This window comes from Parasteatoda tepidariorum, chromosome 7 (assembly GCF_043381705.1).
Source record: "Parasteatoda tepidariorum isolate YZ-2023 chromosome 7, CAS_Ptep_4.0, whole genome shotgun sequence".
NCBI classification, from domain to species: Eukaryota; Metazoa; Arthropoda; class Arachnida; order Araneae; family Theridiidae; genus Parasteatoda; species Parasteatoda tepidariorum.
The window spans coordinates 66,730,729-66,743,094 of record NC_092210.1 but is presented as its reverse complement, the minus strand read 5'-3'; the positions used below and the strand labels follow the sequence as shown (position 1 = coordinate 66,743,094).

General features: G+C 30.8%; 1 protein-coding gene across 1 annotated transcript in view; it reads right to left on the bottom strand.

Moving 5' to 3' along the window:
- Positions 1-5,358: 5,358 nt before the first annotated feature.
- The window catches only part of LOC107445505 (dual oxidase 2), a 78,332-nt gene continuing 71,324 nt past the window's right edge, over positions 5,359-12,366 (bottom strand). Inside the window, exons 26-30 of the mRNA XM_071183538.1 lie at positions 11,666-11,895; positions 8,279-8,437; positions 7,999-8,154; positions 7,791-7,919; positions 5,359-5,708 (exon numbers count right to left, since the gene is read on the bottom strand). Of these exons, the coding sequence (XP_071039639.1) occupies positions 5,586-5,708; positions 7,791-7,919; positions 7,999-8,154; positions 8,279-8,437; positions 11,666-11,895 (797 nt within the window). The 3' untranslated portion in view covers positions 5,359-5,585. The remainder of the gene's footprint in view (positions 5,709-7,790; positions 7,920-7,998; positions 8,155-8,278; positions 8,438-11,665; positions 11,896-12,366) is intronic.

Genomic DNA, 12,366 nt, shown 5'->3' with positions numbered 1-12,366 from the left:
TAAGTATAAGTGCCATGCTGATTGAATGGAGACATTGGTTCGTTAAGGGTCAATAATGACTTTGTTATTAACTGGTATTTACTCATTGATAAAAGATTATTTCCTGAAGCAAGGTGTAAGGCAGAAAATTTTTTATTCGAATATTCTTACTTTATTGTTATATACTTTGCTTCTTGTTTGATGGGTTTTAGTTCTGAATGGCTGATAGGTTGAATGAAAAGTATTCCGAAATCTGCTAAACATCTATTGTGTTAAAATATGTTTAATTTATTACTGCCAAAGTCATAATTTCCTATTAATATTGTGAAATTAACAAACGAATTTAAGGAAAAAAAAGAGTAATTCTAAGATTTTGGTATGTAATGGAATTATGAAAATGTAAATTAAGATGTAATTCAAAAAAAGATTCTTGTAATTAAATGGCTTGGAGCAATGTAGTGATAGGCCACACTTTTCTCCAAAACTTCAAATCGTTCCTTAGTATTGCTTCCAAATAGGTACTTTAAAAAATTAAATTCCTTTAACATAGCAGCACAATACATAAATATTTTGTTGTTTTTATGGAAATTGTGTTTTCAACCAAGAAGGACCTCATTAATTTAAAATTGTGGCTTATCATTATTTCTTCATGCCTCTTTCGTACATTTTCTAAAGTATTTTGCTAAATATAAATTTACTAATTGATGTTAACTGAACAAACTTAAGTTTTATTCTCCAGTAACCAGGTTTCATGTAATCTGCTTGTTACAAGAAAAGAAAACTTTTTAAGGCAATTAAAAGAATAAAAACTGTTAAATTAAACTGTTCTCTTCTCCTGTAACTGAAGCTGGATGTTCTATAAATATATTGTATATGCGTTTAAGTAATGTTTTACATATACTTCCATTTATAAAACTTAAAAGAAAGAATCATTTAAAAATAACAGAAAATTATTCAATAGAGATTGATGCATTTTTAAAACTGATCTTTAAAAAGAATGAAATTATTTAAGAAAAGAAATGGATACTGATGAATTCAACTTTCTGGGTTTCATTTTAACTTATTTTCTCAGTGAGTTATTTATTTTTTAAATATAGATATCTAGGGGATTGTTTTAAAATGCCATTTTCAAGTGAATTAGTTTTCAAGAAATAGGCAACGGAATAGAAATGACCATGTTCAGTATCAAAATTTACTCAAATAATTTAGTTGCTTTCAGGATTCCTATCAATTGATTTTTTTTACTAGTCTATTTGAAACAAATATATTTATACAGTTTTATTTTATTTATTCATTCAAAGTTTTGGTGTTAGTTTATATTTCTTTAGAAATTTAAATAAATTTTTTATAAACTGCCATTTTGAAAGCTAAATGACAGTATTTATGTAAATTTGTGACACATTGTACATTTTTAATAAAATTTTTGATAATATTTGCATTGAAGTCTTGTATTTATTATTTTCTATTCCCAAAGTATGTATACATCTTTAAAATTCTCTGTTGCTCTTATTGCTGTGTAATATTTATTAATAAGAGGTGAAAAAATTCTTCTTTACTTTTCTAAAAATTTAACTCTTTGTTTAGATTTGCAAGTAAATCAGATTTTATTTTATTGTTTTAATTGGAAGGTTTATTTTGTCTTTTCTTTGTTCGGTAAGATCCATGTAATTAAAAACCAGTTTTTATTAAGTGCTTTATTTTGAAATGAAAGCTTTGTAATTATGTTACAATTCCTAAATTGGATATTGCTTTATTTAATTTCCTTAGTATTTGAATTTTCTTTTTTTCATCTTTAGAATTTATTATAGACCATGATCACTTTTACGCGTTTTTTACAAATTCTACTAATTACTAAGTTTTCAAATATATTACTTGCACTCAATGTACAACATGTTCTGTAATGGCTGCTCTTTAAAAAAATTTTTAGAATCCTTGCCTAAAGTATAGTATGAAAAGTGTACATTTATAAATTAATATTTAAACTAATGAAATATAAACGAATCACTGCGGAAGTTGGCTGCACTGAAAACGTCGAAACTTGTTCGATTGCCAGAGGAAATAAGAGTTGAGAAGTTTTATGTCATTGCAAAATCAGCATTTTGTAATGAGGATAACTGTTTGTATGCAGTCGATTGAATTTATAATAAGAATTTTCACTCTCTTGAAAGACGAGAAAAAGTAAAGTTTTTACTGGTGTTATTTCACGAGGCTGGATGTGAAGCATTTCAATGGCGTTTCGATAAAGGGGAATTAACGAAAAATTTTACATATTCAATGGCGTCTATTTTTTTTCACTCTCTAAAATAGCCATTTTATTTCTGATATTTTTTTAAACGTACTCTTAATAACGCTCTTCCAAGGTTGCCATATCTGATCCGTCAACTGAGGTTACAGTGCCAATTTTTCAAATAAAAATTTTCAACCCTAACAGTACTTAACTCATTCGTTGTTCTGCTATAAGAATGCCTGTTATTGTAATGTTAGGAGTTTTTCCATCTACTAATAGTTTACGAGTAGAAAACTAACCCATTTGTTAAGTTATTGTGAATTAACATTCAGAGTATTTTTTATCAACATTGATTCATGAACCACCAGGACAGCCGGTAAGTTTTTTATATTTCTATTTATGTTTCATAAACATAATAATATTCTTCATTATTATCACATTATTTTACATTAACATAATTATAATCTATTTGTGTTGCATTGTGTTACATAAGCAAGTGGAAGGATAAGATTGTGAAATTTTTTCTATCTTAATTATGACGTTGGTTTGTCGGGCAATGTGACCCCGTCCAGGGCCTGATTATCGCCTAGGCCCAATAGGCATGGGCCTAGGGCCCACAATTTCTGAGGGGCCTCAAAAAATTAGTAAAAAGTCTAATGAAAGGTGGGCTAGCTTTGTGTTTTAAGTATTAAATAAAAAAACAGTGACTTTTTGCAAAAATCACTGATTTTAATTGTTTGTGACCACCAAACAATTTTTTATTTTTTGCTTTAATTTAATATATGTAAACTTTATTTTAGAAATATAATCTTCAATTGCCTGTTTTCAAAATTTCTTAGAATGTTTCTCTTGAATCATGCAGTTCAATAGATTCTTTTTCATTGTTAGGACTACTCTTCCGTAATTTAATTTCAAAATATCTTGTAAGGGACCCGAAAAATTTGGTAGGCCTTGGTCCCTGACCCCGTCATCTTTGATAAGAATAGGGGCCGTTCAAAAAGTACGTACATCCCGAGGGGGGGGATTTTGCTATTTTGTACGATGGGGAGGNCCCACAATTTCTGAGGGGCCTCAAAAATTAGTAAAAAGTCTAATGAAAGGTGGGCTAGCTTTGTGTTGGTTTAAGTATTAAATAAAAAAAACAGTGTTACAACAAGCAGTAATAAAAATCGGTGACTTTTAGCAAAAATCACTGCTTTTAATTGTCTGTGACCACCAAACTATTTTTATTTTGATGTAACATTGTTTTGTTGTTTTATATTTTGCTTTAATTTATAGATACGTAAACTTTATTTTAGAAATATAATTTTCAATTGTCTGTTTTCAAAATTTCTTAGAATGTATCTCTTGAATCATGCAGTTCAATAGATTCTTTTTCATTGTTAGGACTACTCTTCCGTAATTTAATTTCAAAATATCTTGTAAGGGACCCGAAAAATTTGGTGGGCCTGAATTTGTCTTCATCGATTCCTGACCCCGTCATCTTTAATATTAGGAATAGGTGCCGTTCAAAAAGTACGTACATCCCGAAGGGGGGATTTGCTATTTTGTACGATGGGGCGGGGGGGGGGGTATTATACAAAGTACGTACATTATGAGCATACACCAAAGATAAAGTTGGCTGATATTGTTTAAATGATTTTTATGAAAAAGGGGTGTAGACTAATAAGATGTACGTACTCTAAGGGGGGAGTAAGACCTTATGTACGGTAACGTACGAAGGAGGGGAGGGGGTTAAATTTTGTGTACGTACTTTTTGAACGGCCCCATACTCACTATACTATAAAGCTACTCTGTTCACCTCTTTCTGTCACGAATTGTCATAACGATTAATATGCCATATTGACTCTCGTAGCGAGAAGGATGCTATCATTTCTACAGATACACTACCAGTTCTCCGGAGAAAGAACGATTCAATTTTTGAACTTAGAAGTTTTTTTTCTTTAAGAAATAACTTTTTTTCTAATTCCAACCCATGTATTGACATTTCATCGCTTGGATATCAAAAATGCAGCCACTCTTTCAAGGGATAACGTATTAGGTGGCCAAGGGTACGTTCACAGTAAAAGACTGATAGTACAGAACGAGTACGAAGAAGTAAAGAACATTCATGCGTCTAACCGGAATTCGAGCCCGAAAGCTTTCAGACATGAGGTCAGCTCCCTGACCACTATATAGGCAGGTCTGCTAGTAATAAAACTGGAGCATTTCCCGCCATAACTTTTAAACGATAGTTACTCGAAAATTTCGTATCGGGGACATTGGAAAGTCGTTCATTTTTGCTCAGAAAGTGGACATGATTTTCAGACCTTCGTGGCCAAGGAAACGAAGAAGCAAATTCCTTTTAAAAGAACATTTCCAAAGATTTTTTTCATACAGCGTGTCATTTTACGTGCTAAACACATATGTTTTCTTTTTTCGTTCTTACTAATAACAATTATCTAAGCTATTACAACGGGGATCTAACAATTAATATAATTCTTAAAAATAATTAGTAATTAATTTACTTGAACTGTAACTCAAGTATACTTTTGCTTAGGTTGCCCTCAGCAAAGTAGTTGAGTTAAGAGGCAATTTTAAATCAAAAACTTCAAGTGGGCAAAGGTACTCCGGTTTTTTGGGTAACTTTGCCCTTTTATTTTTTTATAAAATTTTTTGCTGACAGAAAATAATAAAAATATTTTTAACAATTATAGATCAACTCTAAAGCCTCGAAATAAATTTCCTTTCTTCAACTGACTGATAGAGAAATACAGATTTTCATTACAAGTTTAAAATTGTAATGTAATTATATGTATATAAATATAATTATATAAGTTCAAAATGTAAAGAAAACATGGAAAAAAATACAGAACATTTTTGATCTTATTTTATGAGTTCTATTTATTTGCAGCTAATGCGCAGTAAATAAAACTTATTGTTTTTCTTAATTTTCTTCGTGTTTTTTTTTTTTTTTTTTTTTTTTTTTTTTTTTTTTTTTTTTTTTTGTATTTAGTATTTATTATGCTATATATACATACATATATATAATATCATATATTGATTTAAATGTCACTATACGTTACTCCATTTTTCGATATATATATATATATAATCTTCAGCTAATGATAGTTTTAACTTTATTAATAGCTAATATTAATTTGATTTTCAAAAATTTATTCATCATTTTATTTAATAATCGGTTGATGTAAAATTGTAAAAATTAGTTTTTATTCTCCTTTATTGGCTAAAGGAAAATATGCATATAAATAAATCACTATAAAATGACAAGAATTTGATTTCATAAAAATGCTTCAATTTATAATGCAGCTGGATATAATTCATCTAATTTTGGAGGCTTAACTCTTGGTGAAAGATTTTGAAGTAAAAAAAATATGTGCTAAAAATTCTCATAATGATGTACAAAGATGGCTCCTTCACGCTTGTTTAATTCTTCACAAGAAGCTTGAACACTTCTTGTCATCAGAGGTGGCCCACAGCTAAAAACAGCTATTTTGTTAACCTGAAATACAGTAATTAATGCGTAAAAATTAAGGTGATGTCTGAAACAAAATTAGGAGTATCATTATATCAGTATTTTTAGAATAAATTAGCTAATTAAAAAAATATTTCAGTTATACCGTTTTACTTTTCATTGTTCTCTATAAAAAATATATATGGCTTTGTGTAATTTTTGCTTAATTGTAATGCAGTACAACTCTACTGGATTTACCAGTAGACTACTGGATTTTGTTAGTTTCTACTGGCTTAATAATAATTCTCCTGATTTTTGTACATTTTAAAAAATTCCCTAAAATTCAGTAATTTTCTTTAAAAAATCCCTATTGAAATAGAATTTTTGTAGATTATTGCTTGAATATTTAAATAAGTATTACTAATGTATAATGAAGCGAACCTCATTTATAGAAATCAATACAGAACTTTTTTTGGTTCTAAAATGTTCAGTTTGTTTTTATTCAGAACTCTCTTTTTAAATGAATTAAAATTTTTTTTTAATTGTCTTTGATGAATTAAATGCCTATTAATATTCAAAATTATGAATAAACATAATACATAACATTTCAAGTATGTTTTATGTCCATCATAACTGGAAATTAGTGCAGTTTTTCTATTTTAATGACTATGAAAATCCCTGAATTTCCCTATGTGTAAAATATTTAGAGCATCATGCAGCAACTACCATGAAATTTATATTATTTTGTAAAATCTGCTGAATTTTTTCTTATCCATGTTGGCAGCTATCATTTTGGAAAGAAACTTCTGTAAGAAAACTAATTTTAAAAAATTATCAGATCACTGATGTTTAAAACAATTTTGAGGTAACTGCTTTTACAAATTCAAATTATGATTGTTTATAAGAGCGAAACACTTTAAAAAAAATATTATTGGACCTTTTTTTAAAGTGGTTGAACTTTTAGTTTTAGCCGGATCAAAGCAAAGTTTTCACCTGATATTATGCATATTTTACTAATTATGTACTTTCCTAATGTGGAATAATTAATCCAAATTTCAAAAGCTCGCCAGCACGGCTCGATATGCGTGTTTACGAAAATGAATTGGGATATAAAGCGCCTTTTCAAATTTTTTTATCCTAATTTAACAACAGAATATGGAATTACGTGCTTGCTTTTCCTTACATATTTAAACACTAAGCATAGTTATTATGGTGCAAGGTATATTACCGATGTAACGTTTCAGGTAATGTTTTCATATGAGGAACTCTGAGCGATAAAGCGATTCTAAATCTGAAAATTCCTACAACGTAAATTTACTATCATTGTTATGAATGTATAGTACGGCTTTGAGGAGAACTCCTCCGGACTGAAAATCTGGGGCTGTCTGCTGCTATGGTAACAAGCGAGAGTACATTACTAATGGGTGTGAAATGGAGGAAAGAAGGTGTCGATTGGTTTACTCACGATGACCTACGCCAAGATTAAGAATTCACCTCACACCCCTATTCGAAGTGACCTTTCCTCGTAACCATAGTACCCGCCACGACGTGAGACGGGTGCCTGGAGGAGTTCTGAAAGCCGCACTCTACCTTGCGAAAGCGACTGTTGACTTTGTTTTTTTTAAAAAAAGAAATGTATTTTAATAAAAGGTACAGAGTCATTTATGCAAAATGGACGAAAAAAATTACGAATTTATTTGGATTCATTTGTTTGTTCTTTTAAAAATAATAATTCGTTGGAGAAACGTGAAAAACGGAATTAAATGTTATGTTCATTTTCTTATGACACGCATTTCTAGCTGTGTTCATTTTGTAAACACGCATTTTCAGTTGTGCCTTCTACTTTTTATTTATTTTTTAATATACTGTTTGGAGCAATACAATGATAGGCCACATCTTCAAATGTTTAAAGAGAGTTTCAGATTTTTTTTTCCTAAAAAAAAAGCTGTCTGTAAAAAGGCAGTATGATGTTTTTGCTGTACTGTTAATCAGGGAAAATTTCGGAAATTTATAAAGTTTCTAGCACAAGAATATATTAAGGAGCAATTTGAAGTTAGACGTTACCACTCTTACAAAAATGTGACTTATCGCTATATTGTTACAAGCATTTCATATCTGTTAAAAGCTTACTTCAGCATGCTCCGCTCTCAATGAATTAAAAAAAACTTGAAAGTCTGGACGGCCGAAATGAGTTTTTGATTGTAGACCTGTAAATAAACTTCTACCACATACTTTCTGGAAATGACGTTCGCAAATATACTGAAATAAAATACAAAAATTTTAAATCTAAGTATTTAGACAATTACTTGATTTCAAAAGTAATATGAAAAAAATTTACCAGCATTGTTGTACGCAAGTCAAATTTTTCATAAAATTGTGTGATGAAAATGTGGACGTCAACAAGATTGTTTCTATCACTGTTTTCTACTTCTTGAATGATATCAATCATCCATTCGAATTGTTTTTGACTTCTAGTGACCCAGATAAAATATAACTGTAAAGGAACTCTCGTATTAGTTTATAATATACTTTTAGTCAAGAGTAAAAGAAACGTTATTAAAAATGATTCCATGAAGAAAAAAAATGAAATATAGTTTACTGTATATCATTCAAAATACCTTTTTACAAGAGATCTTGTGTTTCAACGAGGCTTTAAATACAATATCTTTCAATATGGATGCAAAAGGAGTGATGCCAATACCTCCACCTACGAGAACGGACACGTCATATCGAAACCAATCCTGGTGCCCTTCTCCATAAGGCCCATCGAGATAGATCTAAAGAGATGAAGAATTAATTTTATTAAACAACTTTACAAAATCCAGTTTTTTACTTAAACTTTGATGACAATATTTTAATGTCATTTCACTAGTCTATACTAAATCACATACAATTAGAGGTAGAATTTTGTGCCGAACATAGATTGATATAAGTCAAGAATGCACAAGGTGATCCCAAAAAATTATCTGTAAATTCATAGAGGTGATGAAAAACATCAAGAAGATGAAAATTTGCTGTAGAACATGGGGTTGCAAAAGATGCTGAGAAAGTGAAGATCCCGGAAAACATATCAGATTTCGGATGTCATGCTGGTGTAACAGATTAACTTTAATGCCAACAGATGGCGCGCAGACTGAATGAATATTAATGTTTTTATTTTGTTTCAGTGTTGATTACCATAGCTTCGATGAAAGATGATCGTTTTTGAAGACAAGCGACGCAGTATCGAAGTCTGGTAAAAAGATAGAACCAGGTAGGAAAGAATATTTGAATTATTTCTACTCTATTTCTTCAGCTGGAAAACAACTACAAACTTTTTAATAAAAAAAATTTCATTAATCAATTATTACAAGGGTTATTCGAAGTAGTCCCTGTTGATATCGTTGCACAGTCTTCACCGACGTTGTTATCTCTTTCCGGCTCAGTGTTACTAGTCTGCCAACACTTAATCCATAACTGTCAGAAACCCCTAGAAACATAAAACTATTTGCTTCTAAATGTTCATCAATTTTTACCATTATTCTTTAAGCAACTAAGAGATTAAGTATGCCTTTCCAGTAACACTACATGTCTAAGATCATAGAGTCCTTAATGTGCACGAAAATGTCAGGTGTGTTTTTGATCTGCCAAAGCAAAAATAGTCCTCAATGTGACATCCTCCCCCGGTGTGTCTACAGGCCTCGTACAAACTAATACTTTAAAGTTAGTTGATCCCATTGGAAAGAGTCACGCACAATCATGCATGAATCGCATGCTTTCTGCTCAGCGGTGGGTGCTAATTCACTTCAGGAAGGAAACTAGTTTGCAGAAAAGCAAGATTCGTTGCTATGTTCTGGCAGCAAGTACGGCCCCTAAGAGACAATCACTGAGAATTCTTGCCCAGACACTAAATCTGCAAAGAGATTTCCATAGAACTCTGGCATGATGTGTGTTGAAAATTTCTTCTTCTGTTAATTCTATAATTGGTTAATATTTTTTTTTTTTTTTTACCAGATATGTTGACAAAATACATGGCAGCAAATGCTGGGCAATTAACAAAGCAGACAAAGAGGAACTGATAACTTTCGAGAGAAAAATATTAAGAAAAATTCTTGGGGGCAGTAAGAGAAAACGATACTTGGAGAATTCGTTACAACCATATATTTCAATCAAAATACTAAGTATTAACATAGTAAAAATTATCAAGGTTTCTCAAATAAGGTGGCTAGGTACTTTTTTTGATTTAGCGTTGAAAATTCCGTTAAAAAAATAACCTTTCAAATACTATAGAGAAAAAGAGGAAGACATAGAACAAGATGGTTAGATAGAGTACAGAAGTTGTTAAAGGATTTGGGATTCAACAGATGGAGAAATATAGCATTGTATAGATCTAGATGGGATAAACTGACTGTAGTGCCTAAGAAGAAGAAATTGACAATTTTTTTTTGTTGAGTATAATTAAACACAATAGTTGATAGAATAAGAAAACGAGAAAGATTTATACTTTTATTGATTTTAGCTATTAATTGCTATTGATTTTGCTTTTTAATTTTAACTCACTAATTGGAATTCAAAACCCCTCTAAATGTATTTTTCTGGTATATCCAAAGAAAAAAAAGAATTTTAAAAAAAGGAAGAAAAAAAAACTACTACGCTTGGAATTCTTGACCGTTGCACGCAGCTAAACTGAAATTTCATAAAAAAAAAAAAAAGTAACCCATCATCGCAATTACGCACATGTTCTGTATGTGACCTTTCATAAAGAGAAAATCGAATTAAAAACATTTCAGGACCATAGACAAGTTACGACACCATCTGTTGAAATATATTGATGTTACATAATTTACTTAGAATTAAAACTAATGAAATACCAGAAAAGACAAGGTAAAAAATATGGATGCCCGAACTGCGCACTGATAAACCGGGGCAATCGCTAAATCAGTTAAAGAGTTAACATGGCTTCGTCAATAAATATAAAACTGACAGGAATTGGCGGGTAATTGGCAAACTGCTGCATCATGGTTTCTTCCATTAGAGGACTGCGTACATTGCACGGTCTCTCTGCACCAGCCATGGTGAATGGAAGGTCCCCATCTCTCGTAGTCTACGATCGATTGTAGCGAAGGTACTATGGTGCAGACAACGTCTCATCAATATCGCTGTTGATACATCAGCCGCGGTGCCATCTTCTCGACCTAGCATAAAATGCATATTCCTGATGGTTTGTGTATCAAACACATATTCCATTACCTCAATAGCGCAATTCGTTGGCACAATTACTTATTAGTAATTAACCCTGTTAATTTACAACGCATTTGCATTCTCTGCTAAGAGTGAAAAATATAAACCACGGAGTCTTGGGTTAGAGTCTCTTCGCCGTCAGACTAACCGTGGGAGGTTCTTGTAGTCTTCCTCTCCATGTAACGCAAATGCGGGTTAGTTCCATGAAAAAGTCCTCCACGAAGGCAAATTCTTCTCAATACTTGATCCAGGAGTTCCCTTGTCTTCTGGATTGGGTTCAAAATTACAAGGATGCGGAGTTGAACATTGGCAGTNTGCTGTTCAACGACGGTTATAAACCACGGAGTCAGACCGTGATAGCCTGGTTGGTAGGGCACTGGGCCCATGTCCAAGAGGTCATGGGTTCGATCCCCGCCTGCCGAAGACTCTCCATGTAGGCTAATACTAAGGCACGGAATATTTATTTGTAATATTAAAAAGTAAATAGATATGAAAGTATGTGACATTTTAAAATCTCTGAAACCTTGTAATAAGTTTATTGCAGTGCTTTTACGTAATGATTTGAGCAGATTACAGATTGAGCAATTACAGAATTTGAGCTACAGTTGATTAACATCTCTAACATTAAATAATTAATAAAATTAATGTATAAAGTTTTTTTTTTGTTAAAGTTTTATAATTAATGAAATTAATGTAGAACGTTTTTTTTAAAAATTTTGCAACATAAATATAGTTTAATTAAGGTAACTATTTATGAATGGTGGCATTGTTACAGAAAATATTACCTTTGGGTAAGCGTGACGTTGTAAATTATTGGGATCGTACATTTTACGCAAGTTTGTAGTCCAAGGTCCAACAGCCCTGATGTGCAAGCTCAAATTTTCTTCATGGGGAGCCGATGATAAAGTAAAGGGATGGTATTCATTTTTGTTTAAAGGTAGGCAAGCTATTCGAACCCATTGGCCACTCTTGTATTCAAAATTATGTGGTTTCTTGAATTCTAGGTGTGTAACTCCTGCAAAATATGAATATTTTGCATATTTTTTATAAACATATACATTTTATTACTATACATTTTAATACTCAATATAATAAAACTTAATTAGAAAGCCCAAAGCTTTCAAAAACTTGATTTTCTGAAGGAAAAAAAATATATGCAGAGCTTTCAATAAACTTAAAAGCAGAATTTTGTAAATAGTTTTAGGTAATTGTTTTATTAATGTATCATTTGCTTCAAAAAAAAATCAAACAGAAAATAAATTATATTATAAAAAGAAATTGTATCATATTTTTAAAATCTAGAAAAAATTGATATAATTTTAAAATTTTAGTTTAGTCTTTTACTGTTTTAGAAGATAGAGAGAATAATATCAACAGCCAATAAGGAGGCCTAACTGTAATTCATACGTGCTCATAAAAAATTGCAATTTTATTCATAAGACTAAGTAAAGAAAAATTTAATGAGAAAGATTTAATTCAAGTTTCC